Below are 25570 nucleotides of genomic sequence, written 5' to 3'. Positions count from 1 at the left end.
ACATACTGAGAACAGTTTGTGCAACATCAATGTAATCTGGCAGCCAAGGAGAGTGGACTGGAATGCGCATGTGTGAGCCATGATGACCTCACTGTACTAGTCAGTGGGGATGGTAGACACCACTGAGTGAGCATGTGTATTCGGTAGCCATTGCATTCAAAGTGACAAATCTGCATCAAATTTTGCATTAAGCTTGAACATTCCACCTCAGAAACTATTTGGATGATTCAGAAGGCCACAGCTATGGGCAACTGGTGATTGGCAGCTTCATCATCACAATCCACCCACTCATGAATGATGTCTTGTACAGAGTGTTTTGGCAAAACATCAAATCACTCAGGTGACTCAGCCCCTCTACAGCCCAGATTTGGTGCCCTGCAACTTCCAGCTTTTCACAAAGTCAAGATCACCTTTGAAAGGGTAATGGAAAAAAATACAATAAACATTAAATAAAAAATTAAAAAATAAAAATAAAATCACCTTTGAAAGAGAAGAGATTTCAAGCTGTCGATGAGATTCGGGAAAATACAATGGGACAGCTGATGGCGATGGGGAGAACAGTGTGAGGTCCCAAGGTGCCTACTGTGAAGGGGACCGACGTGGCATTGTCTTATGTACAATGTTTCTTGTATCTTGTAACTTCTTCAATAAATGTCTTTTATTTTTCATCACATGTGGCTGGATACTTTCTGAACAGGCCTTGTCATGTAGTAGGAATTTTTTACAGAGTGCTATATATTGCTTTGATCAACTGATGGGGCAAAACAACACACTAATTATGTTTAAGTTAAATGTTGGAATATTGTGGTATAAAATCAAAGACATTCTTGTGTATCTAAGCTCTGCCTGGTTTTTCAAATCCCCTACCCTTCTCTGAACTGTAGGCAAAAAAGGCTGCTTTCAAGTTCTGGGATATGTCAGGCTTTCTCTTATATCTTCGCCTATGTTGTTCACTGTTTGCACCACTCCCCCCTCTTTACCTAGGCTAATTTCTAATTTTTTTGTATTTCAGTTTAATTGTTAATTGCACTGAAATTTCCCCTCTGACCATGCACTCTGCAATGCCCCTGTTGCCCTCTCCTGCAGCACAATGTGATATTCTTCCCTAGCTGTTGACATCATTTGTAAATTTATACTCAATTGTTTAATTCCTATCTCCCCATTCAGATTATACATTCAACACAAAATGGAACAATATCTATTTTGTTCACCACAATGTTACAGTGCCTAGCAGTGCCTGGCACAGAGAAGTCCAGAAAATACTGGTTGAGTGAGTGATCAATGACTGATTTGAAATAAAAACAAATCAGCTCTGTTAACGCATAGCAGAGCTGGTGGAAGGCTTGCCCCGTGCCCCTCATGGAGACTCTTCTGGACCACCTTACAGAAAATTAGTGCAAAACCAAACACAGTTGACAACCTTGCTTTTGGCAAATAATGTATCCTTGAAAAATATTTGTGTGCACGTATTTATTGGCGACTTGAGCAACACCTTTTGCAATAAAACCAAGTGTTCCTTAAATAGTCTGTTATGATACACCTTGATACCTAAAGTTTTCCTGAAGGAATTGGGATTGTCCCTAACAATTCTTTTGATAATAAGTGACTCCAGATTAGCTAGGTTTTTTTTTTTCTTCTTGCTTTGGAAAGCAAGAGCTTGATCTGAGATATCAGAGGTTGAAAAGTGCTGCAGGATTTTCAATTAAAAATTCCAGTGTATCCCTTCTTTCTGATGTGAAAGGCTAAATCAGTTTCAGGAAAATTCTGACATAATATTAAGGTAAATTATGTCCTGTCTTTAAAAATCCTGTAGGATAATTAACCTCTGTAGGTCCTAAGGATAGTAATACTTCCACATGCAATTCAACTAGCAAAGAACTCTGTCTCTTGTCCTGCCTTTTTGTTATCTGTTTTACTTCAGATTTAAAACAACAATAAATATTTCATAACCCGCTTTACACTTTCGTGCAGATTAAAAAATCTATGCCAAAAATTCAACTCTATTATATGAGAGAGAAAAGTGACTTCTCCATGCTTAAGACTAATATTTTGTATCTATATGCCACAGAGGGTGGGGGAGGATCGAGGGGAGAGGAGATAACTTGAAATGAATTCCAAAAGGAATTTGATTTAAGATTTAATAAATTCTGAGAAAAAGGAATTAAGTACTTGTCTATTTAAATGCAATTTTAAGCTGCAGGGAAAGTTTTATTTCAGTGTGAAGTGGGTTGGATAGTTCATCACAACTAATAACTTACACATGTAGGTTGGTTACCAGGAAATTTTTTTTTTTTAACCAAGAAATAGTTCAAACTGGAGAAGCAAAACTTCAAATGATTCTCAATAAAAATATATTTCCTCTGGCATTCAGAGACCTGCTCCACGCCATAACCTGTCTCAGAAAAAGGTTTCCTGAGCCCAATAGGTAATCCCTTCCCAAAACAGGTCTCTCTGTGCTACAGTGAGCCTAGCAGTTTTGGATTTGTTGAGTAAAGCAATTTTGGAATTGCTTCCTGCAGATGGGGATGCATTTTATGGTGAATCATTGGAGCTGTAAAAATAACAAACTGCTGGAAAAGAGGCTTAAAATGATCCCCCCAAATAGTGAAATCTTATCTAGCCCATCTGATAGAGCAATTGAGGGGAAAGAAACTAATTGAAACTATTGAAACAGCAGGGAGAGTTGACTATTTCTTTTTTTTATCCATTTAATGTAAAAGAAAATTGTCACATCTAATAGAGTGTCCAAAAAAAAGTGTTAACTAGGTATAAATGCCTTTTAAAACTGTCCTTTACCATCCGTAAGGTCACAGAACCGAGAAGCTTGCCTCCAGCCAAAAACACCATCTGACAAAGGCTGGCCATTGTATGTGGTTTTCAAAGAAATACCGCAGTCAAAAACCACAGTCCATTTTAATGTCATGTCAACTGATTCCAAGAAGAGATTTAGTCTCTCCCAGTGCAAAGAACCTGAAAACTCAAACTTTTAATTGAAAAAGCCTGAAGCCACTTTCACCCTCTTGAATTTAAAACTCAAATTATTCCTTTCAAGATTAAAAAAAAAAGAGAGAAAAAAGAAGTAGCACGCTTTTATCAAAGGTAGCACAGCAGTGATGTGTTATCAGCAGTCCTCCTTTCAGGAAAGTTGTTTTCCTTTCTCTGAGCTTTGTATCTGTTTTATCAGCTTAATACAAAATATTACTCTAAGATCATGCCCTCAGTACATGTAAATTTAAACTCTAGTAGAATGAGTTTACAGTTAATACAGCAGTTAAAATAAAATCACAGCCATTATACTTCAGAATCATTAAACTAACCCTTATATATAACAATAGGCTAAGGGGAAAATATTATTACTCCAAACAGAGAGCAACCCTACATACCACCCATATGCTTCAGATAGTTTCTGTTCACTCCTGCTGCCCTGACATCCTACCCAGTTTAGCACGCATCCCAGATGTTTCATTCTATAATGAATTAGCATCATCTTCTATGTCATCCTCATTGTCAGCAGTTGTATGAAAATGAGCTGGGATGCTTTCTGTTCAGTCAGTTCTCCCTCGTGGGCATAGCTTTTATGTTCACAACTGTTCCCAGGAAGCTAACCAAACAGCCCTCAGGAAGAACAGTTACTTCATGTACATAATTAGTATTTATAAAAGAAGAGCGGGTGGTGGAAGAGGGTAAAGGGGGTCAAATACACAGTGACAGAGGGAGACTAGACTTAGGATGGTGAGCACACAAAACAAAATATAGATGATGCATTATAGAATTGTGCACTTGAAACTTACATAACCTTATTAACCAATGTTACCCCAATAAACTTAATTTTAAAGGTATACAGAACTAAATATAATATTTGAAAGATCTTAAAATAAAATGAGAGTATGTATTCATTTAAGCTTAAAAAGAACTTTGCTATACTGTGATCCCACATGCACGGATATCTTACCAGCAGTGATAACAGAAATATAATGGATAAATACTTTCGTACAACCTTCCTTATTTCATTGATATGGTAAGTAGTGGACCAGCACTTTTAAGTTTTTTCAGTATTTGAGTGAAAGTTTATTTTCCTTCAGTTGCCTTCACCCCGACACCAACTAGCATTGTAATCCACAGGTTCTCTTAATTTCTTGTTTCTTTGTTCATAAGTGTGTATCTTTCTAAAGAGTTATTATTTACTATTCCTTATGTTTGTGAGGAATAAATTTCCCCTACAGTAATTTTGTAAGTAGTCATTTATACCAGAAAAGAACAACCAAAAGAATAACCATCAGTAATGGGTGCTGTGCTTCCACATTCCTGACAACAGTTGAATTCACCATGGAAACAGCTGAGTAGAAACTGTATGTATGTAATGAGGTCAAGGGAATGGGTGAAACAGCACTTTGTTGGCTTAAATATTTTAAGAGGATTTTTTTGTTTCTTTTTAGTAGGAGTTAAAATAGCATTTTAAATGCTTATACCAACTCTTCTATCCTTAAATAGCCTTCAAATAGGCACATTATCTGAGAACTCCAAAGCTTCATAAGCATTGCATTTACTGGTTCTGTTGCATTAGATTTTGCCCAAATTGCTCTTAGAGTGCAGGAGACTGGAGACTGGCTGATTTTGCAATGAACCCAGAGTAAGAACGTCTATTATGAAATTGTTGCTTAGTCGCAAAATCCAATCTTAAGACCCTGAGACAGTTTTTTAATTGTGGGAAGGTAATTGTAGACATTGAAAAGATACATTTACTCAACAATTATTCATTCATCATTATATTTTCCCACCCATCAATACCCCGCACATCATCCTTCTTTCCCAGACTGATTTTAGCTACACCAGATTCCATTCTGTTCTTATCCCACCATTAACTGATTCAGACTTCACTAATTGTATGTTTCACCTATGCCAACCTCCTTTCCCTAACATATAATGAGCAGCTGATCAATGCCAAGTACTGTGCTGGGCACATTATCATGCATATCTCACTTAATTTATTTAGATTATGGCCACTTTTTACCATGTTAGCTCCCTCTTTAGGGTTTGATGTTTTTTTGAGACTCCTCCATTGGAAGCAAAGATTGAACTGCCTAAGGACTAGTGGCTCACTAGACAAAAGAAATGTAAAAGACATCCCTTGCTGGGAAGAAAATTTCTGATCATCTTTCTTTACCAATAAAGGTTTGTTGGGGTTTTTTTCTGGTAAAACTAACCATGGTTGTAAGAGAAGAAAGAAGGGAGAGAGAGGAGAGAGAGATTATAACATAAATCCAACTTTTCTTTATAAAATACCCATGAGATTATATTGGACAGAACCTAAAGCAAGAAGAAACAAAAATATTTTTATATTGTTTGCAAGTTATTCCTGTTTTATGTATTACTTCTTTACATGTGATTCTATGATTTTTATTATTGCACTTACTCTTTTGCATCTTCTTTGTGTCTGCCTTAGTAAAATCTTTTGATAAAGGAAAAACCTTCTGAGGCAGAGAACACTTTCCCTAAGCTTTCCATTCGTGGGTTTATGGTATGGACCATGGTCTCCAAGTTCACTTTCTAGGCCACCTTAAGATAATTTTGGTTTTGCATCTTTTGTTTTCTATTATTTTCACACTTGACTACTTTTAAAAAGAAAAAATGAAATATTCAACTCATTTGAAAGGAGTTCAACATTTTAAGGAAGGTTGGGGGGAGGCAGGTACTGCCTTGTATTCAGCAGACTCTTACAGTGGGGTGAAGTTCATGAAAACAGAATGAAACTTCCTCTCAAGCCACAGCTACTGGGTATCTCATTTGCATTCTTTCTTATGCCTGTGCTGTTGTTCAATATATAGAAGAGCCTATACATAGAGATGGTTATTTCTGCCAATAGTAATTTCATTTTTCAGAAGTATCTGAAGACATTATTCATAAAGATTCATTCTTCACACTTTCTTGCTGAGAAGCCCCCTCTCTTGACACTGTGGGTGGTCAACTTTGAAATCTGCTAATAATCCGTTACACACAATGAGTGCAGGAAGAGTTATTTATTTTTTTAAGTTAAAATAGGCAGAAGTCCTTTTAGTTCCAAAAGGTTTTGAAGCATCCAGCTGTGTTATGTAAATAAGGGGCATCCTTTTCAAACTAACACCTTTGATTTTTTTGAACAGTTAAATTTTCTAAAGATAATTTTTAATACCCATAGAAATTTAATGACAGTCATTAGACATGCTAACCATACTGTGACTTGTAATCCAATATGCTGTAGCAGTTACAATGCCAAGTTATACAGATGTTTGTGTACACTTAGGTGGTATTTTTTTAACTAAGCTTTTAAATGAGTGAATTTTTTCCTACTTCATATTGTTTTCAAGTATAGTGTACATGCAATAGGCCATATTGGGCACTAGTAAAATAAAAACCCTCTAATCTTTGTACTGTGTTTTCAGATACAACTTAGTCAAAAGTCAAAATGCAGCCCCCAAAAAAGAAAATTACAATGCCCTGGCATCCTCTAAGAACACAATGGTAACTAATATCCATCAAGTTTTTACTCTGATGAGAAAAATTCATCTCAAGGGAGTTGGCTTAAGCTCAAAACAAGCTATGCAAAAGGATCACCTGATGACATTTTTAAAATGCAGAATCTTGGGCCTGACCCCAGATGGACTAACTCAAAATCTCTGAGCACAGGGCGAGCACAGGAATCTGCATTTAAAAGCCACATGGAAGATCCTCTCAGTCACCAGTCCAGAGACCATCTTTAAGGAGGCCTTAAAATCCTTGCCATTGTCTAAATATGTATGTAAATTCACATAATACATGTTGTGTCTTACAGACATTACTTCACAAACTTATGTTGTCTCCCCTACCAAGAGCAAAGATGAGTCTTTATATCCCATGGTACATGGCTTTGTGTGCGGGTGCACAGCAAATATTGATTGGCAGCAATTGGCAATAAATATGGTGTTCTGGTGTACAAGTAAAAACTTCACCAATATCTGGGGTCTTTCTCAGACCTACTTTTAATTCAGAAAAGTGCCCTGACTTGCCTAGAGGAAGATTTGCAAAATAGTTTTCTGTGTGGTTCATAGGTCTGGGAAGTGTTTAGCTTATTAAACTTTCTCAGGAGACAAAGTATTTATCTCATGTGAATATATTCTCCCATAACTGATTAAACGGCACCCATCAAATTCACAGCAGTGTAATAACACTTAAAGGAAATAGTGTGAAGGAAGGTGAAACAGTTTTAATCACTGCTTCCAAAAGTGGACTGTTACATAAGGTTCCTTGACCTCAGGGCGCCACTTTCTTGGTTGGCATTGCCAATTGCTTCAGGGTGTGGCAAGGCGCCAAAGTGAGTTAAGTGACAACAAAAACAGCTGATGGGCTAGCTTTTGAAGAAATTGGGATTTAGTAAAGGGATATTTGGTAATATTTGAGTAAGAGAAGCTTTTAGGTCCAGGTGTTATACAGAGGGTGGCAAACAGATTTTTAGCTAAACTATTGGTAAAATATCTGGCACTCCAGGAAATCTTTTGGACTTGAAGGTAAAATTTGAAATGAAGTGTATGGAGACACCATCATCTGGCAAAACCTCAATTGGTTAAATCTGACTCTTTCTAAGGAAATACTATGGAATACTAAGATGGGCCAGAGGGCTTTGGACACTTGCCCTTGGTAAGCCAGATAAGGTGATTTTCCCCTTTCTTGGAGTGTTTTCTACAGAACTTCTATTTTTCTCTCTGCCCCAGCTCCCTGCCGATGTACAGATGCATGCAGTTAGTCATATCCGCGTGATTTTATGCAACCGTCTCCCAACACCTGATGAAAGCAAAAAGGAAATAAGCTTGATTTATCAATAGGACATGATTAAAATTAGTGTTTTCCTTGGTTTTCAACATAAAAGCATCTTTCCTACATTTCGAATATGGTTAGGTCTATATGATTAAAGCACTTCAGTCAGTCAACATTTAGATCCGTTTGACTTTCACATATGTGGCATTCTCCTTTACTATAAAAAGAATAATTTGGTCCTTCCAGAATGCAACTTTCAAGAATGTTACACTTTTAGACATTATCCCAGAACACAGATGCTTAATACTGAGCTTTCAACTCCAAGTTAGGTGAGCGTAAGCAGTTACATTAGATTTATCCATGGCCCTAAACAATATTAAATTCCTAAAACTTTAAGTCACACCAGAATGTATCTGCCAGGTGTTTTGGTTATACTTTTACCACAATTCTCAGGCAAAAAGGAATAGCACTGGCTCAACAGTCCTCCCAATTTTTGTTTTATAGCCCAGAAACAGAAGAATTTGTCTAGGGTGCTTTATAACCATCTTAGTGCTATTGACCTTTTTTTTCCCAGCCCTGAAAACCTGTAAGATTCTATATCTGTATTCTATGTGCAAGTTGCCATCAAGAAAATGAGTAAATTCTTGATCACTTATGGGATCCCCTTATGTGTCAGCAAAACTTGAGAGTCACAAAACCTCACACTCCTTCAAAGCTAGCTTAACCTGCTATCTGATACCCAAATATTCTCCACGGTGCTTTATCCCATTAACATAGAAAGTTAATATAAAAGTATAGATATTTTTGGAGAAGGAAACCTCTTCAGGTTTTAAAGTCAGGTGTTCATTAGTGTGAAAGAATCTGAGGCTTCTCTGAGAGCCAATTTATTTTTTGGACGAAGGGATTAAAATATGTAAGGAAGGCATCAAAAGACCAGAATGATGAGAAGGACAGGAGAAAAATTCCATGATATGGGCAGATTCTACAACAAGATTGAGACCCTGAGTCATAAAGATAAAATTTAGTAGCTTTCTAATTCTCAGGATGATCCTGGCACCTACCTTTAAGAGCTAATGGTCATATTTTAAAAATAATATGTAAGCAGGAAAAAATAAAACCCTGAAGATCCCTATATGGCAAGGTTGTGTGGACTTAAGACAATGAGAAGAAAGAAAAAAGAGAACAAAATGGCATTAATATTAAATAGAATTCATTTAACAGCAAATGACAAAATCCCAACTCAAACTGGCTCACAAACTAAACAGGGGGTTAAAATATATTGGTTCACATAACTGCAGAGTAATGGCTAGGTCTGGTGCCCAAATAATACCATTATCAATCTAGCTACCCTGGTCTCTTATACTTGTGTTGCATGATATGAGTTTTTTACCCTCAGCAGGGCTCTCATCTCTGGATAGGCAGATGCCATGAGCAGTTACCAGTTTAGCAACCTCATTTTTTTATACTTATTTTATTGATTATGCTACTACAGTTGTCCCATTTTTTTCTCTCCTTTATTCCCCTCTGCCCTGCAGCCGCCCCCCCCCCACCACCATCAGCATCCCCCCCATAGTTCATGTCCATGGGTCTTACATATAATTTCCTTGGCTTCTCCATTTCCTATACTATTCTTAATCTCCCCCTCTGTCTATTTTGTACCTACTATTTATGCTTCTTATTCCTCATATCTTTTCCTCCATTCTCCCCACTCCAACTCCCCTCTGATCTCCATTTCTGTGATTCTGTTCCTGTTCTAGTTGTTTGCTTAGTTTGTTTGTTTGTTTGTTTGTTTGTTTTTAGGTTCAGTTTTTGATTGTTGTGAGTTTGATGTCATTTTACTGTTCATAGTTTTTGATCCTCTTTTTCTTAGATAAGTCCCTTTAACGATTCATATAAGGGCTTGGTGATGATGAACTCCTTTAACTTGACCTTATCTGGGAAGCACTTTATCTACCCTTCCATACTAAGTGATAGTTTTGCTGGATAGAGTAACCTTGGATGTAGATCCTTGCCTTTCATGACTTTGAATACTTCTTTCCAGCCCCTTCTTGCCTGCAAATTTTCTTTTGAGAAATCATCTGATAGTCTTATGGGCACTCCTTTGCAGGTAACTGTCTCCTTTTCTCTTGCTGCTTTTAAGATTCTCTCTTACCCAAAGCAATTTATAGATTCAATGCAATCCCTATTAAGATACCAATGATGTATTTCACAGAAATAGAACAGACATTTCAAAAATTTATATGGAACCATAAACAACCCCGAATAGCCGCAACAATTTTGAGAAAGAAAAACAAAGGAGGAGGGATCACAATACCGGACATCAACCTCTACTACAAAGCCACCATACTGAAAACAATCTGGTACTGGCACAAGAACAGACCCATAGACCAGTGGAACAGAATAGAAAGCCTAGAAATAAGCCCAGGTCTCTATGGACATCTAATATTTGACAAAGGGGGCAGAAGCATAAAATGGGGCAATAACAGCCTCTTCAACAAATGGTGTTGGGAGAGCTGGACGGCTACATGCAAAAAATTGAAATTGGATCATCAGCTGACACCATACACAAAAATAAACTCAAGATGGATAAAAGACTTAAATATAAGTCACAACACCATCAAAGTCTTCGAGGAGAACATTGGCAGGAAACTCTCAGATATCCCACGCAGCAATTTTTTCACTGATATGTCTCCTAAAGCAAGGGACATAAAGGAAAGAATAAGCAAGCAGGACCTCATAAAAATAAGAAGCTTCTGCATGGCTAAAGAAAATATCAGCAAAATGAAAAGGGAGCCAACCGTATGGGAAAATATATTTGCTAATGATACATCAGATAGAGGTTTGATCTCCAAGATATATAAAGAACTCACTCGACTCTACTCCAAGAAGACAAACGATCCAATCAAAAAATGGGCAAAGGACCTGGGCAGATGCTTTTCTAAGGAGGAGATACAGAGGGCCCAGAGGCATTTGAAAGGATGCTCTGCATCACTAGCCATCAGAGAAATGCAGATCAAAACCACCATGAGGTACCACCTCACACCGGTCAGAATGGCCATCATAAACAGATCCAGAAACAACAGGTGCTGGCGAGGCTGTGGAGAAAAGGGAACCCTAGTCCACTGCTGGTGGGAATGCAGACTGGTGCAGCCACTATGGAAAGCAGTGTGGAATTTCCTCAGAAAGCTGAAAATGGAACTGCCTCTTGATCCAGCGATTCCCCTGCTGGGACTATACCCTGAGAACACCAAAACGCCAATACAAAAGAACCTATGCACTCCAATGTTCATAGCAGCACAATTTACAATAGCCAAGTGTTGGAAGCAACCTAAATGCCCATCAGTAGATGATTGGATCAAAAAGTGATGGTACATATACACAATGGAATACTACGCAGCAGAAAGAAAAAAGAAGTACTAAACTTTGCGACAGCATGGATGGAACTGGAGAGCATCATGCTAAGCGAAATAAGCCAGGGGGCGAAAGACAAATACCATATGATCTCACCTATAAGCGGAACCTAACCAACAATGCAAAGATGCAAGGAAAATATGACCAGCAACACTGAAAGGAAAAGAAATCAACAGAGACAAGAGGGAAGGGGGGGGCAGGGAAAGGGAAGGGAAGGGGAAAGTCAAGGAACATATAGCAAGGACTCATGGACAAAACCAAAGGGGAAGAGCTGAGGGAGGGAAGGTGGGAGGGGGCAAGGGAAAGAGGTGGGGGGGAGGCAGAGACAAATGTATTTAAAAAGTAAATAAATTAATTAAAAAAAATAAATAAAACTTTCTCTTAACTGGGGGGGGGGGGGGGGGGGGGGGGGGGGGGCAAAAAATAAATAAATAAATAAATAAATAAATAAATTTAAAAAAAAAAAGATTCTCTCTTTATCTTTAGTCTTGAGTAATTTAATTATGATGTGCCTTGGTGTGCACTTCCTTGGGTCCAACTTCTTTGGGACTCTCTGAACTCCTGGATCTCCTGGAAGTCCATTTCCTTGGCCAAATTGGGGAAGTTCTCCTTCATTATTTTTTGAAATAAGTCTTCAATTTCTTGCTCTTCCTCTTCTCATTCTGGCACCCCTATGATTCGGATGTTGGAACGCTTAAAGTTGTCCCAGATGTTCCTAAGCTTCTCCTCATTTTTCTTTTTTTTTTTGAATACTTGTTTCTTCATTCTGTTCTGGTTGAATGTTAATCTCTTCCTTCTGCTCCAAAGCATTGATCTGAGTCCAGTTTCCTTCCCTTTACTGTTGGTTCCCCATATATTTTTCTCTATTTCACTTTCCATAGCCTTCACTTTTTCCTCCATTTTGTGACCATACTCAACCATTTCTATGAGCATCCTGATTACCAGTGTTTTGAACTGTGCATCTGATAGGTTGGCTATCTCTTCATGCTTAGTTACATTTCTGGAGTTTTGATCTGTTCTTTTATTTGGGCCATATTCCTTTGTCTCAGCACACCTGTTACTGGTGGGAGGGGCGGAGCCATAGATATTCTCCAGAGCAGGGCAACACAGGTCTCTATGTTATGATGCTGTGTGTGGGGGAGGGGCTCAAGGGGGAACAATGCCACTTGCTCGGCTCTTGACCAGCCTTCAGTCACATCCCCTGCTACCCATGAGCAAATTGGGCCCTTCTGGTGCTGATTCCTGGCTGGGTGGGTTTGTGTACATTCTAGGACTCTGTGGGTCTCTCCAACTATCTCTGCTGTAAGATAGAGTTTCTCCCAGTACCGTATCCCCACAGGTTTTACAGCCAGAGGTTCTGAGGCTTTCTTTTCCCCACACCGGACCCCTGGGTTGCATGGTCTGTCTTGCTCCGTCTTGCTCCCCAGCTGCTCTTCCTGGTTTACCTACACACAAATATGGGACCCCCAGGTCCACCAGCCACCACCTTGCCACATGTCCTCTCTTCCCAGCTGCCCGTCTCCACCCCTCCTACCAGTGTGGATGAATGTTTCTTCTTTAGTTCCTTGGTTGTTCGACTTCCATACAGTTTGATTTTCTAGCAGTTCTGCTTATTTTTTGTTTTTAAATGTGTTATTATACTTCTTTTGGTTATGCAAGGAGGCAGAGTTTATCTACCTATGTCTCCATCTTGGCCAGAAGTTCAGTAGCAATCCCATTAAAAAAAAAAAAAAAAGCCAGTTACTCTGGCTTGGCCTGCACTAATCACTGTGATTGACACCAAGAGTCAAGGTCTGCCCCTTCTTTCAGCATGGGCTGAGAGTGGTGGAGGGGTGGGTCTACAAGGGAAACTGAGTCTATGGCTACTTTAAAAAGGGGAAACGGACTTAGGAAGGCAGAACCACAAAACAACAGATTCAAATCACTTTCCCCTGTGGAGAATGCCTCCCCAGCAGGTGAGAGGAGCATTTTTCCTGAGTGCAGCTGCTCAGGCACTCACCCTGGGGCCTCCAAGCCATATTTTAAGCCAGAGAGTTGTGCATCATCACAGCTCCCCACTGTGATTTTCTTTCCAAATTACCACAAGGGCACTTCTGGAGGACAGTGTCCTCAGTGGAGGAAGGTAGTCACCAGGCTTGAAATTCTCTGAGTTTTAAGCCCAAGATGGTTTTTCTCCAACAGATATTTGAAGCACTTTATTGAGGCAATGCCACGCGTATTTAATGAAGCCCTGAAAGGGCACCTAGTGTGAAATAGAGGATGAGATAAATCAAAAATAAACATAGATGGCTTAAAATAGAATTCATGGCTTCAGACAAACTATAAAGCTGTTAATCTGCTTCCAATGCAAAGTACATAGCTACAAATACTTAAAAGTTAAATAACACACAAGGAGAAAGGGAGAAGAAAAGTTCCACTTAAAGGGAGGAAAAAATTCCACTTATTAGACAAGATGTAATTGTAATGTTATTTACCTGTGTGTGCATACATGCATGTATGTATATGTGCATAATAGATCAATTGTTTTCTGATTGGATTAACAATTCCTTTGGTTTCTGAGTGACAGTGAAAACTGGTTTTGTGCATGTCCAAGGCCGTACTCAGGCAGGCTGTGCCAGTTTGCAACTTGTGAAAATGACGCATGTAGAGATGGTGCCACGTGTGTTCCTAAATCCGGGACAGACATTGTCTGCCTCTGCCCGTATGGGAGGCTTGGACTCCTCTGCACTGACGGTGAGAACATTTGATCAGTAAGCATGGGGCCCAGGCAGAAGGAGGGGGAGAGGACAGACTCACCCAGAGCAATCAAGGACGGCACCTGACAAAATATGTCAAATCATTTTCTTGGTTCTTTTCAAGTCAGTCAAGACAAGATGCATTACCCAGAGAGTATTAAGCTAAGTGAAGTAAGTCAATGAAAGACAAATACCGTATGGCTTCATTTATATGTGGAATCAACAAACAAACAAAATAGAAACAGACTCATAGGTACAGAGAACAGACTGATGATTGCCAGAAGGGAGGAGGTTGGGGGACTGGGTGAAAAAGGTGATGGGGTAAAGGCACAGCTGGTAGTTACAGGCGAGTCATGGGAATGTGAAGTACAGATACGGAATATAGTCAATGACATTGTGGTAACTATGTGCGGTTCCAGGCGGGTGACTCGAATAATGGGGAGCACTTTGTGGGACATATGATTGTCTGACCACCAAGCCATGCACCAGAAACTGGTACGAAATAGTAATGAATGTAAACTGTAATTGAAAAAAATTAAAAATAAAAAGACAAGATCCACTAATGAAAGAGATCCCTGAGCAGGTATTTCTCATACCCATCAAGTAATTATGAAGAAGGTAATGAGTTTACCCTGAGGTTTGACTACAGAAAATCTCTGTATTGTAAAATCACAAAGTCATTCTGATGCTCAAAGCATAACAAGGAAAATCAGGTGCAAGATGTAAAATCATTTTGGCAAACTGGGGATATAATTAACAAATGTGTATATTATAGACCAGTCGTTTTTGTTTAAAGGTAACAAAGCCTATGATAGCTATTATACACCAAGAATCTAAATCACAAGTAATAGCCATGTGCATCTCCTCAGGAAAATCCAGTGTGTGGAAACCCTAAATTACAAAAAGATACAAGATGCTATAATGTAAGATTGCTTTAAAAAGCAAGTTGCCCAAGAGTGCAGTGTCCGCTTTGATATACAGAGACAAATATGCCTAACTATTTTCAGAAATAACAAAAAGTAATTGATATTAATATTTAATCAATTCAGGACTGGACTTGTCTCATCTTTATTTTTACTATAAGGATAAAGAAAAAAAATTACCCCTTAAGTACTAGTGTTATTTTGGCACTAGTGGTATTTACTACCAAATTGTAAAATAAGGCTACCAAAGTGAACACAGGGCCCTGGGCCCCCAGCTCACCAGCAAACAGATCTGCCTTTGCTGCCTCAGAAAGCTGGGGGACCACACCCTGATGTAACAGGTGTGAAAACTGAAAATAAAATAAAGAGGTATCTGGGACTAAAAGGCATTGAAGTTTTTGATGTGTATGTCTTTGAAGGGAATTGAAACAATGGATTTATGTGTAACTAGAAGGGAAGTTACGAATTACTAGAAATTTTGTTCTGTGTGTAGCAGAGTTACAGTAGAAGTTGTTAGCCAAGTAATTTTTATAAGAAAAAAAAATCCTAGACTAGATGAATATGAAGTCTTTATTTCCTATAAAAACCGCATGTTTCTCAGACATAATTATCCTATTTAGATAAAAGCTATTGAAAATGCAAGTAATCACAATAAATTTGGTTGCTAAGGAATGAGTCATTAATTTTGCTTCCTACTTAAAAAATAGTACTACCATAGGAGGTAAGAAATAAAGATTTATAAGAGTGTTTTCACATATTTACAAAAAAAAATGATTGTTGACTCTCATCTCTTGATCTCATTAGGGCTCCCAAGATGCAGAGATTTATAAGTTATTAATACAGGTAATATTAGACGATGCTTATTAGGCTCTTGCCTCACTGTAACTAAGAAGAAATTCCTACATGCACCCATCCAGAGGAATTTCTCAAAGTAATTGGCCTAGCCATGAACATATTGCACAAATGTGCCAGGCCCATTTGAGATCCCTACCCTCATAGATTTGCCTTCTCACTGAGAAGATAAAAAGAAAATAAAAATGGCTCAAGACACAATATATATTTATGAAAAGAATTATGAGGGAAATAAACAGGAAGCAATAGAGTAACCAGGGTGGAGTCATTATCCTAGACAAGTGCTCACCATAAGAATGACTCCAGAAGAGGAGATATTTGTACCAAGATCTAAGAAAAAGGAGTTCACAGTATGAAAAGCAGAAGAAAAACAAATACTCAAGCAGAAGGTTCTGAAAATGGAAGACTCTGAAGAGAGATAGAGCCTAGGCTTTTGGAAGAATAAAAAAAATACTACAATAGCTGGAGCCTAAGTGAACAAGAGAGAATATTATATCTGACATAAGCAGGACCTAGATCATATAGGGCCTTGGGAGCATGGGAAGGTTCTAGACTTATTTCTAGGTCCCTTCAAAAATCATTGGAATGTTTTAAAGAGGCAAGTAGTGTGTATGTGTTTATTTAAACCATTTTAACTGCAGTATAGAGATTGACTTTAGAAGGCTTTTGTCAGGGCTCCTGACAAAACATAATTTTCTTAAGACAAGGGTGATGGCAGTGGAGATAGAAATAAGTGGATGAACTTGAGATCAGTTCTATTGGAGATAGAATTGACAGAACTTGCTGGGAAATATGTGAAAAGGGCTGAATCAAGAACATCCAGATTTCTTTATTTGATTTGATTGAATTACCAGTAGAAGGTGGTGGTGCCACAAGGAACATTAGAGGCTTAACAGGATTTTTATCGGGAAGTAAACAAGAGTTTTATTTTGTACAGGTGATGGAAAAGATGCCTGTTAGATATCTAAATGAGAATGATGTGTAGGAAACTGAATAAATAATGTTGGTACTCAGGGAAAAGGCCAGGACTAAAAATACAATTAAGGGAGTCATCAAAATAGAGATGATGGTTAATAGTCTTAGAGGAAATTGTAGATAAAGATGAGAAGAGGACTAACGACTAAGTCCCCCAGGATTCCAATATTTAGGGATCTGGTAGAGGAAAGAAAGAAATGTTAAAAGGCAATACTATCCCCTCACAAATACCACCTCTTATCTTTCATCTCATAAATATTGCTCCTTTCATGAGGGGGCATTGTCTTAGCCTGGATTCCCCAAAGAGTGGAACCTAAATATGAATAAAGAATTGTATTCAAGTGGTTTTGATTTTTTTAAAATCATCCCAGGAAACAGGAGTGGAGTGAAAAATAAAAAGAATAAAACGGGAGAGGGGGAAGTCAGTATAGGGGCCTATCCTGGAGTAGAACATCACCATGGGCAACCGGGCTTGATTATACTGGGATCTTATGAAGAGTTATCTAAAATGAGTTTCAGGATTTTCTGATCTTATAAGGAAATGTGTAGAATGGGTCTGAGAATTGTCTGCCCAAGGGACAAAAGAGAAACACACTTAACCACTGACTCGTGGTTCCTTTAGAATGAGAGTTGCCCCACAGGACGTTAATTTCCCCACATTCCAAATTGCCATACAAGACTGGTGAGAGTGTGAGCTCTTGCAAGCATCTCAGGCAAGAGCTTCGGAGAAGCTGGAGGTCAACGAAGGAGAGGTTATCATATCAATACTCCATAACAATCACAAAAGTGCCCACTCAGTGACTGCCCCCTCCAGGAGCCATCTTTGCATCAAGCAGATACCAAAGCGTCCTTTATTCCAACAATTAGTATGAAGTGGTGGTGCCAATGTCACTTCTTGGACCATTCACTGTCACAAATCTAACCTCCAGGAGATTGTCCAGAACAGGCTGAATATATGTTTGTTCAAGAAAGAAAAACATAGAGCAACTAATAACCATGGCTGTTGCCCAATTACAGCTGTACTCTAGAACCGGCAGAGAATAACATCTGAGAATCTCTTTTTCATCTCTGCATTTTTGTTCATACCGGAAGAAGAAAAATCAACTTGTTTTATTTCATCAGCACTTATGTTTGTTATATAGTACTTTTCTTTTTAAATTATAGCCATATCTACTGTAATAATATATTCTTTAGGGGATAATAAAAAATATCATTATGACATTTCCTACCTTGTTGGTATTTTCACTGGGGAATTCATTCTGGGGAGATTTTGGCAGTAGAGACTGGGGCTGAGACGAACAAGCACCACAAGCAGAAAACTTCCAGCTGCCTTCCTTTGCAAAGTGCTTTACTCTCTACATTTGTGCTCTTTATTCACACTTCCTCTTGCCTAGTCTTATGCAAGCATAATCTCTTCTTGTTTTCTTAACCACAACATTCTAAAGACAAAAAGGGGAGGCAGAGGATGCTTTCTCCTATCTCTTGTCCTCTGTGTCCCTTCTATAAATATTTCTTGATTAATTTACGTTACCTCCCAACCTAGGTGTCTCAGTGGAACTCACCCTTTGAAGAAAAAGGTGTAACGCACTCATGGGGAACCTAGGCCTTGGAAATAGTCCGGCTGTGTTAAAATCTGCATTCTGCTGCTGACTTGCCAGGGGAGTAATCTTAGGCAACTCACTCAGTCCCCTGTACTTCAACTTCAGTGAGTCTAGTAGTACAACCTACCTTATAGATTTCAGGAGAATTAAATGAGATAATTCATGTAGCATGCTTAGCACATTGCTGGCCACATAGAAAGTGCTTTTGCTTTTTAAGGGTGGTCAAGCAGTTTTCACGTATTCACAGGGCACTAACTGCCATACCTTATCATTGTGGGAAAGAAGGCTGGTTTTCCATCCAGCTTAAAAAAAAAACAAAAACAAAAAGAACCTCTCTAAGACGTCAAAAGAAATCAAAATTAATTTCCTTTTCAGATTTTTTTCCAAACAGGTGACACTCTGCAGTGATTAGGGACAGGCCAGAGTATTAGAAAATCAGGGAAGAAACCAGGGACACAGATAATCACCAGGCTATTTAAGGACATGATACCTCTATAAAGCAGCTTAATGTCAGGCTGGCATTTTGTAAAAGCATATTTCAAATACATGTAATTTTCCGTCATGTAAGCTTTGTAACTCTTTTGATAGCATCCACTCTGATATGATCCAGCTTTTTCTTTCCAACTCAACAGCTGTTTGATTACCCTGCTGTTCAGCTTGTCTCAATAGTCCTCACTTCCCACCATGTTTAAATCCTGTACGTTCTAGTGTCTGGTTGCAAAGAGATGTTAAAAGATCAAATCCAATCACAGAGGGGAGCAAGAAGACAGAGGTGATTGTGGTCACACAAGAAAGCACTCAGAAAAGTGATTCCCCTTGCTGTGGGTTGAAGGCAGCTTTGAGTGGTCTGCATTTTTCCTCTCTTAAGAACTGATGGAATTGCCTCAACTTTTGCTCAGCGGGAAAGTGGGTACCTCCTGCCTTCCCTTTTTTTTTTTTTTTTAATTTCAGCATCTGTAAAGAGGAAAAAGTTAGATTGGCACATATAAAAAAAGCAGCACTTAAATACATAGTTCAATGTGCACTAAAATGGTCTTGAAAAATAGTTTTGATGGACTCCTGTAATCCAGTCCATTGACATATTGAGTTACCACATTTCTTCTCTTTATGCAAGTGGTTTTCCCAGCAGAGTAAATTTACAGTTATTATTCCAGTAATTATTACTGATTTTGTGTTTATAAGCAAATGAGTCTTTAAAATACATATATCTGGGAAATATTTTCTGGTCAAAGGCTTCTATTAGGTTTAGAAATTGCTCATATGTCTATAGTTAATGCTATAATGATTCTAAAAGCATGATGCTTTCTACCAATGATTAGTATTGGATTTAGTTATTTATTTATACACACATATATGCATTCACATACATATACACCTATTAAAAACAGCAAGAAAATAAGAAATTTGACTTGGGGAATAATATCAGTTCTGACAGGGCTTACTAGTTGTTCAGTAAGCCCTTACCGATATAACCTGTCCTTTTTTGTTAATACATACCTGGTTGGCAGTAAGGGGAGGGGAGACAGTAATATATCCTGCTAAGATGTCTCAACTTTCCTCACAGCACAATGAAGTCATGGAACTAGATTATGGACAATCAGATATACACAGACGTGGCAGAGTATTGTACTGACCTCTGGAAGACTCCTTAAGAGTAACGTGAACCCAGACCTTCCTTCTTTATGAAGCCTAGAAGGTGGAAGAGATGACTTGAATTCCAGAAAACCTCTTCAGGAGACTTTGGGATGGAGAAGCAAACATATGAAAAAAGCTTATATCCCTGATAAATAACCATACCAGTCAGGGATTGTCTGCCATCAGACTTAGCTGTAATGAGAGAGAAATAATCTATTTTGCTTAAACCCCTGTTATTTTGTTACATATTATGTTATATGGGACTAAACCTAATCTTTACGGATATAATCAGTGTCACAATTTCCCTGAATTTTATATCTTAATATGTTTTCTCAAATGTTTCTGATTTTGTTCATAAACCCGTAGGCTACTTATCAAAGAGAAGATACAGACTTTCTTTTATTTTATTTATCTTATTTCACTCAGGAGATTTAATAAATTATAAATTTATAAAATATATTTTGCAACTTGATGAAAGTGTGGTATGAATATTATTCCAATATTGTAAAAGAAATATCAAAATAAGCAGCACAATAACAAAAACTGTATTTTTTCCAAATTAGAAAAATAATTTAAAAAGCAAACTTCAGATCTTATGTATGAAACATTACCTCTTGTCTTAAAACTACCCTCATGAGGCAATTTCTAATAATCACACTAAATGAAAAATCAAATTAGTTTGCAGATTTTCACAACTCCATTCCTAGGGAGCCACGCAGCTGTTATTGCCTGCCTTTGAACAGAGAACAGAATATTCACTCGCAGATTCTTCCTATTTGTCTCTGGAACACTGTCAGTAGAACATTAACTCAAACGGCCACAAATTTTTTTTGTTCAATTCGGCACTTTGTCATTGTTTAGCAACCTCACAGAATTCTCTCTCCCAACACAAGCATTTCCTGCTTACTAAAAAATGTCTTTAAAATGGATAGACTATGCACCAGGGCAGAATTGTCTCTCTCGAATGGCAAATTGATTTTGTAGACCATGTGTGGAAATGTAAACCTCTGCAGTTTACCCCACAGCTCACCAGAGACTTTAACTTTGCAGGTCTGTCAGCCCAGGCTGTCGGATCCTACCACACCTATCAGGTTATGCTTGGTCAGTTTAAGGGCCATGGTAATGTGGTGCACCTGCCAGTTACCAAGCAATGAGAGCACAGACACATTTGTTGTACATAAAAAATTCTTCACAGAAACGGAAAATTGATTAGAGCCTGAGTACATTTATGCTACATGAAAAACTGTGCAGTCAACATTTTATGAAGAGGTAATGGAATTTACTGATTGCCAGGAATGAAATAAACAGGAATGGAGAGCTTTGTGTGGGATGTAAATTGCCTCCCATTACATACAATGACAGCAGCGCTTCGGTTAAAGGGTTTTTGTTTACACACTGATGTGCTCATGTTGTGTCTTTTCTCAGATTTTGTCATTCCGTGATTTCGAGTTTGAAAATGGCTTCCTACTTTTCTTAGGATCAAATTAGAACTGCTTAAAATGATGTGCACACCTGACATGGGAAGACCCCAGCTTATCCATCCTCTGTCAGAACGCTGTTAACATTTCGTATTTATCTTTTAAATGGCCAATATGTAAAAGATAAATGCAAAAAAATATAGCCTCAAATGTAAGCTCTGTGAACACAGATACCATGTGTGCCTTAGAGCAGCACAAGGTGCCTGGCACACAGTAGACTCTAAAACGTTTGCTGAATTAGAAATGGTTTGAAAGTTCTTCAAAATAATTATCTAAGCTGTTACCCTGAACCTACTACTATGCCTACGACTTAGGAGACACTTAAGTCAATAAGTTTTTGTCAAATTAAAAAAAAGTAAAACAATAAAATAATCAATGAACAAATAATCTAGTCTGGGACATTTCCAGAAAAGCATGCTCCACAGAACACTAGTGCAATAAGGTGGCCCATAAAAAAGAGTATGTTGAAATGAACTTGCATTTCAGTGAGCACTTAACTGTTTGCCAGGCCCTCAGCTAAGGGCTTTACATTCAACTTCCAACAGGATCCCATAATAACCCAGTGAGATATGTCATTATTTTTATTGTTCATGTGGGGGGGGAAACTGAGGCTCAGAAAATGTAAGTAAGTAATCAAAGGTGATATAGCTGGTAAGTGGTGGGTAAATCTGGAATCTAGATGTCCCTGACTTCAGCCTTTCTGTCAGGAATGCACAGCGTGTAGTGTAGGAAGTAAAGGCTCTGAACAGTACCATGAAAACAGAATCAAACTGAGGAGCAATTCTTCCGCACAGAATAAGCCTTTCACGGTAGTGGTGTATGTATACTCCACCTTATCATTCCCAATTTTTGTCTTTTATGATATCTATATTATTGCATATTCATACATGAATATAATTTCTAATAAATAACATATATGGACCATGATGAAAAAAATTTAGCCACCAATGGTTTAGACAATTCCCTTTCAAACATGGCCTGAGATTTTTATTTGTTCCACCACTGATTTCATAGAACTAATTTAGGGAAGGTGATTTCAACTTATACCTGAAATGCTTGGGATATATAATACATAAAATTTATTATGTGATTCCAATTGGTTGATATAGTTGGAGGAAACAATGGAGTGGCATATTCAAAAAGTTCTTATTCTTGTTCTTAAAGTTACTTTAAAGCCACCCACTCACCCCAATTCAATTAAGTTTACCTAAATTTGCATTCTCTAAAATGATGCTAACTGAGCAGTGGAAAAGAGTGCAGGAATGCTATCGGTGCGGGAGGAGAGTGACCACAACCTCAGCTAACACCACCGCAATCTTGTTAATAAATATGCATATGTCCTGTGGCCACTGTGTGGAAACGCGTCCGTTTGTGGTAGGCATTCCCAAACATGAAGAACCACTTTAGTTAGGCCTCAACTAAGCAGAGTAAGTTTCAGTGGACATTATTTTTACTTCCTTCTCTGCACTGTGATTTAATAAAAACTAAAAATGTTTAAAATTATATATATACTTTTGCCATGAGTATAATCCATTTTATTTTTTTATTGTTGTTCGAGTACAGTTGTCTCCATCTTCTCCCCACTCTCTCCCACCCCACTGACCCCCCACCTCCCACCCTCAGTCCTACCCCCTTTTGGTTTGTCCATGGGTCCTTTATACATGTTCCTTGATGACCCTTCCCCTTCTTTCCACTGCTATCTCCCTTCCTCCTCCCCTCTGGTTACTGTCAGTTCTTTATTTCAATGTCTCTCGTTAAAATTTGGCTTGCTTATTTGTTTTATTGATTAGGGTCCACTTATAGGTGAGACCATATGGTATTTGTCTTTCACCACCTGGCTTATTTCACTTAGCATAAGGCTCTCCAGTTCCACCCATGCTGTGGCGAAGGGTAGGAGCTACTTCTTTCTTTCTGCTGTGTAGTATTTCATTGAGTAAATGTACCATAGTTTTTTGACCCATTCATTTATGGATGGGCACTTAGGTTGCTCCCAGCCCTTGGCTATTGTAAATTGTGCTGCTATGAACGTTGGGGTACATAGGTTCTTTTGAATTGGTGTTTCAGGATTCTTAGGGTATAATACCAGCAGTGGATTATATCCTGGTAAAAAGGCAGTTCCAATTTTAGTTTTTTGAGGAAATTCCATGCTGTTTTCCACAGAGGCTGCACCAGTCTACATTCCAACCAGTACACTAGGATTCCCTTTTCTCCACATCCTTGTCAGTACTTATTGTTTGTTGATTTGTTTATGGTGGCCATACTTACCAGTGTGAAGTTGTATCTCTCTGTGGTTTTAATTTGCGTCTCTCTGATGGCTAGTGATGCTGAGCATCCTTTCATATTATACATTTATCACTTAGGGATTTTTTTGTTTTGATTTTTCTCAATGTACAGTATCAAATGATTTGATCCCTGCTTCCTTCTTTGTCCTTTTACCAAATGATAACCCTTCAATATTTTAAGTGTCCTGAAAAGTATTCAACTTTACTAAGAAACCACATGATCACTTAACGAGATTTTTCACTCATAAAATTGGGTAAATGAGAGTTATGTTTCATATATTAGATAAGAACAACTAAATATGAAAGGATTGACACTTGTAGAGGCATCATTTTGTCAACTCAGACAAATAAACAATTTCTTAGAGGAAAGCATTAATTCAAGCAAGGGAGTATTTTTAGAAAGTGTACCAATTGCTGTGGAATTGATTTTGTCAAAGTAATTAAACTAGTCACTCCAATAATTTAAATGACTTGGCCAATGAGGTCTGGAATTTCTATTGCTATATATTTGTGAGACAAAGATTAAATTGGGGAATGAGAAAGAAATAGAGAGAGAGACAGACAGACAGAATACTTCTAAAAATTAACTATAGTTTCTTACCAGATCCTGACTTCTTAGGTAGCCACATTGCATCAGGAGTATCTAGTATATCTAACATCAGCATGCTCCTCCTGAAATTGAGCATTCCATATGCCCTATCCCAATCCTTGAGAGATAAAGGGTAATTCCAAAGGTAAGTGTAAAGAGTCTTAGATTATCAGGCCATGATCCCAATTTGACTGAAATGATGATACTGTAAATCCTGAATCTGAACTGCAAAAAGGAGTTATAAACACCTAATATCAGAACTATGGCTCATATCTCAAAACATATGAATTATTCATATAGTGATTCCTGAAGGGCTATTCGAGTCCTTATTTTCCTAAGAGCATGTTATAGGGATTACTAAAAATTGGATTCCTGTTAAAAATTGGGTTTCTGAAGTTTAAAATTTGAAGAGCAAACAAGAATACCTTGCAAAAGCTCACCTATTAATGTATTCTAAATTAAGTGTTTTTCCTAAGGACTAAACAATACACAAATACAGGTATATTTTTAATTCCCTTTTTCTAATTGTAGCACGCTGGTCCTGAGAAGGATTTTGCTGCAAGTAAATTCTTTTCTGCCTCTGCTGTTGATCGGTCACTTTAGAGCAAACCTGGTGTGTTAGAAGCTTGTCAAGTGAACACAGCTCTTTAAAAGTCAGTGTTTCACTGCCCATTTGATTTGCTTCCGTGACTTAATACCTGGCAGAGAACATCCAGTCTTTTTCCAGAGGGCAAATCTAAATATTGCACCTAATGATTCATTCTCAAAAAAAAAAAAAAAACACGACATTTTATAATTTTCTTTGCCATTCTAAAGGGGCCAAGGGTATTTTCAAATCTCTTCTTTTTTGTTCTTGTGTATTAAATCAACTTGAAATTGTTAAAGTGAGACTCTTTCTGCCCCAAGTCTTTAAGCTCTAGAGAAAGAAAAGCTGTCATAAGGGTGAGTGGCTGATAATTCTGCTTGTTGGAGTGTATCCCCATCAGTCTCCTGGGTGGATAGCTTAACACATTCCTCACTGACAGCAAGCACCACAGGGGGCCTTCCTGAAGGACTCTCGTGCGGCTGCTCTGCCAGAGCTCCCCTCAGTACTTGTCAGGGCTGCTATCCTAACTGTGGTAGCGTTGTTGTTTTTTTTTCTTAGCTGTATCCATTGCATTTTAAGTTTGATAGTCCTTGGAAGCTTTAAAAATAAAACACTTGAGAAATAGGTATTTCAGAGCTCTCTGGTTTGCAGATTGTAAAACCCACTTCGTAACTTCATTGTAACTCTGTTCTCCATGACTTGTCAGAATGAACACTTTTAAGAAAAGTGCACCTTT

At 38.1% G+C, this 25570-nt stretch overlaps 1 protein-coding gene across 1 annotated transcript in view; it reads left to right on the top strand.

Annotated features, from left to right (window-relative positions):
- The window catches only part of EYS (eyes shut homolog), a 1478297-nt gene that overhangs the window by 1348048 nt on the left and 104679 nt on the right, over positions 1–25570 (top strand). Inside the window, 1 exon segment of the mRNA XM_054568619.1 lies at positions 13739–13911. Coding sequence (XP_054424594.1) covers positions 13739–13911 — 173 coding nt within the window.

Source organism: Pteronotus mesoamericanus, unplaced genomic scaffold, assembly GCF_021234165.1.
Source record: "Pteronotus mesoamericanus isolate MK-2021 breed Mesoamerican mustached bat unplaced genomic scaffold, CSHL_Meso_final contig_20, whole genome shotgun sequence".
Classification (NCBI taxonomy): domain Eukaryota; kingdom Metazoa; phylum Chordata; class Mammalia; order Chiroptera; family Mormoopidae; genus Pteronotus; species Pteronotus mesoamericanus.
This window is presented reverse-complemented; position numbering and strand designations above follow the sequence as displayed.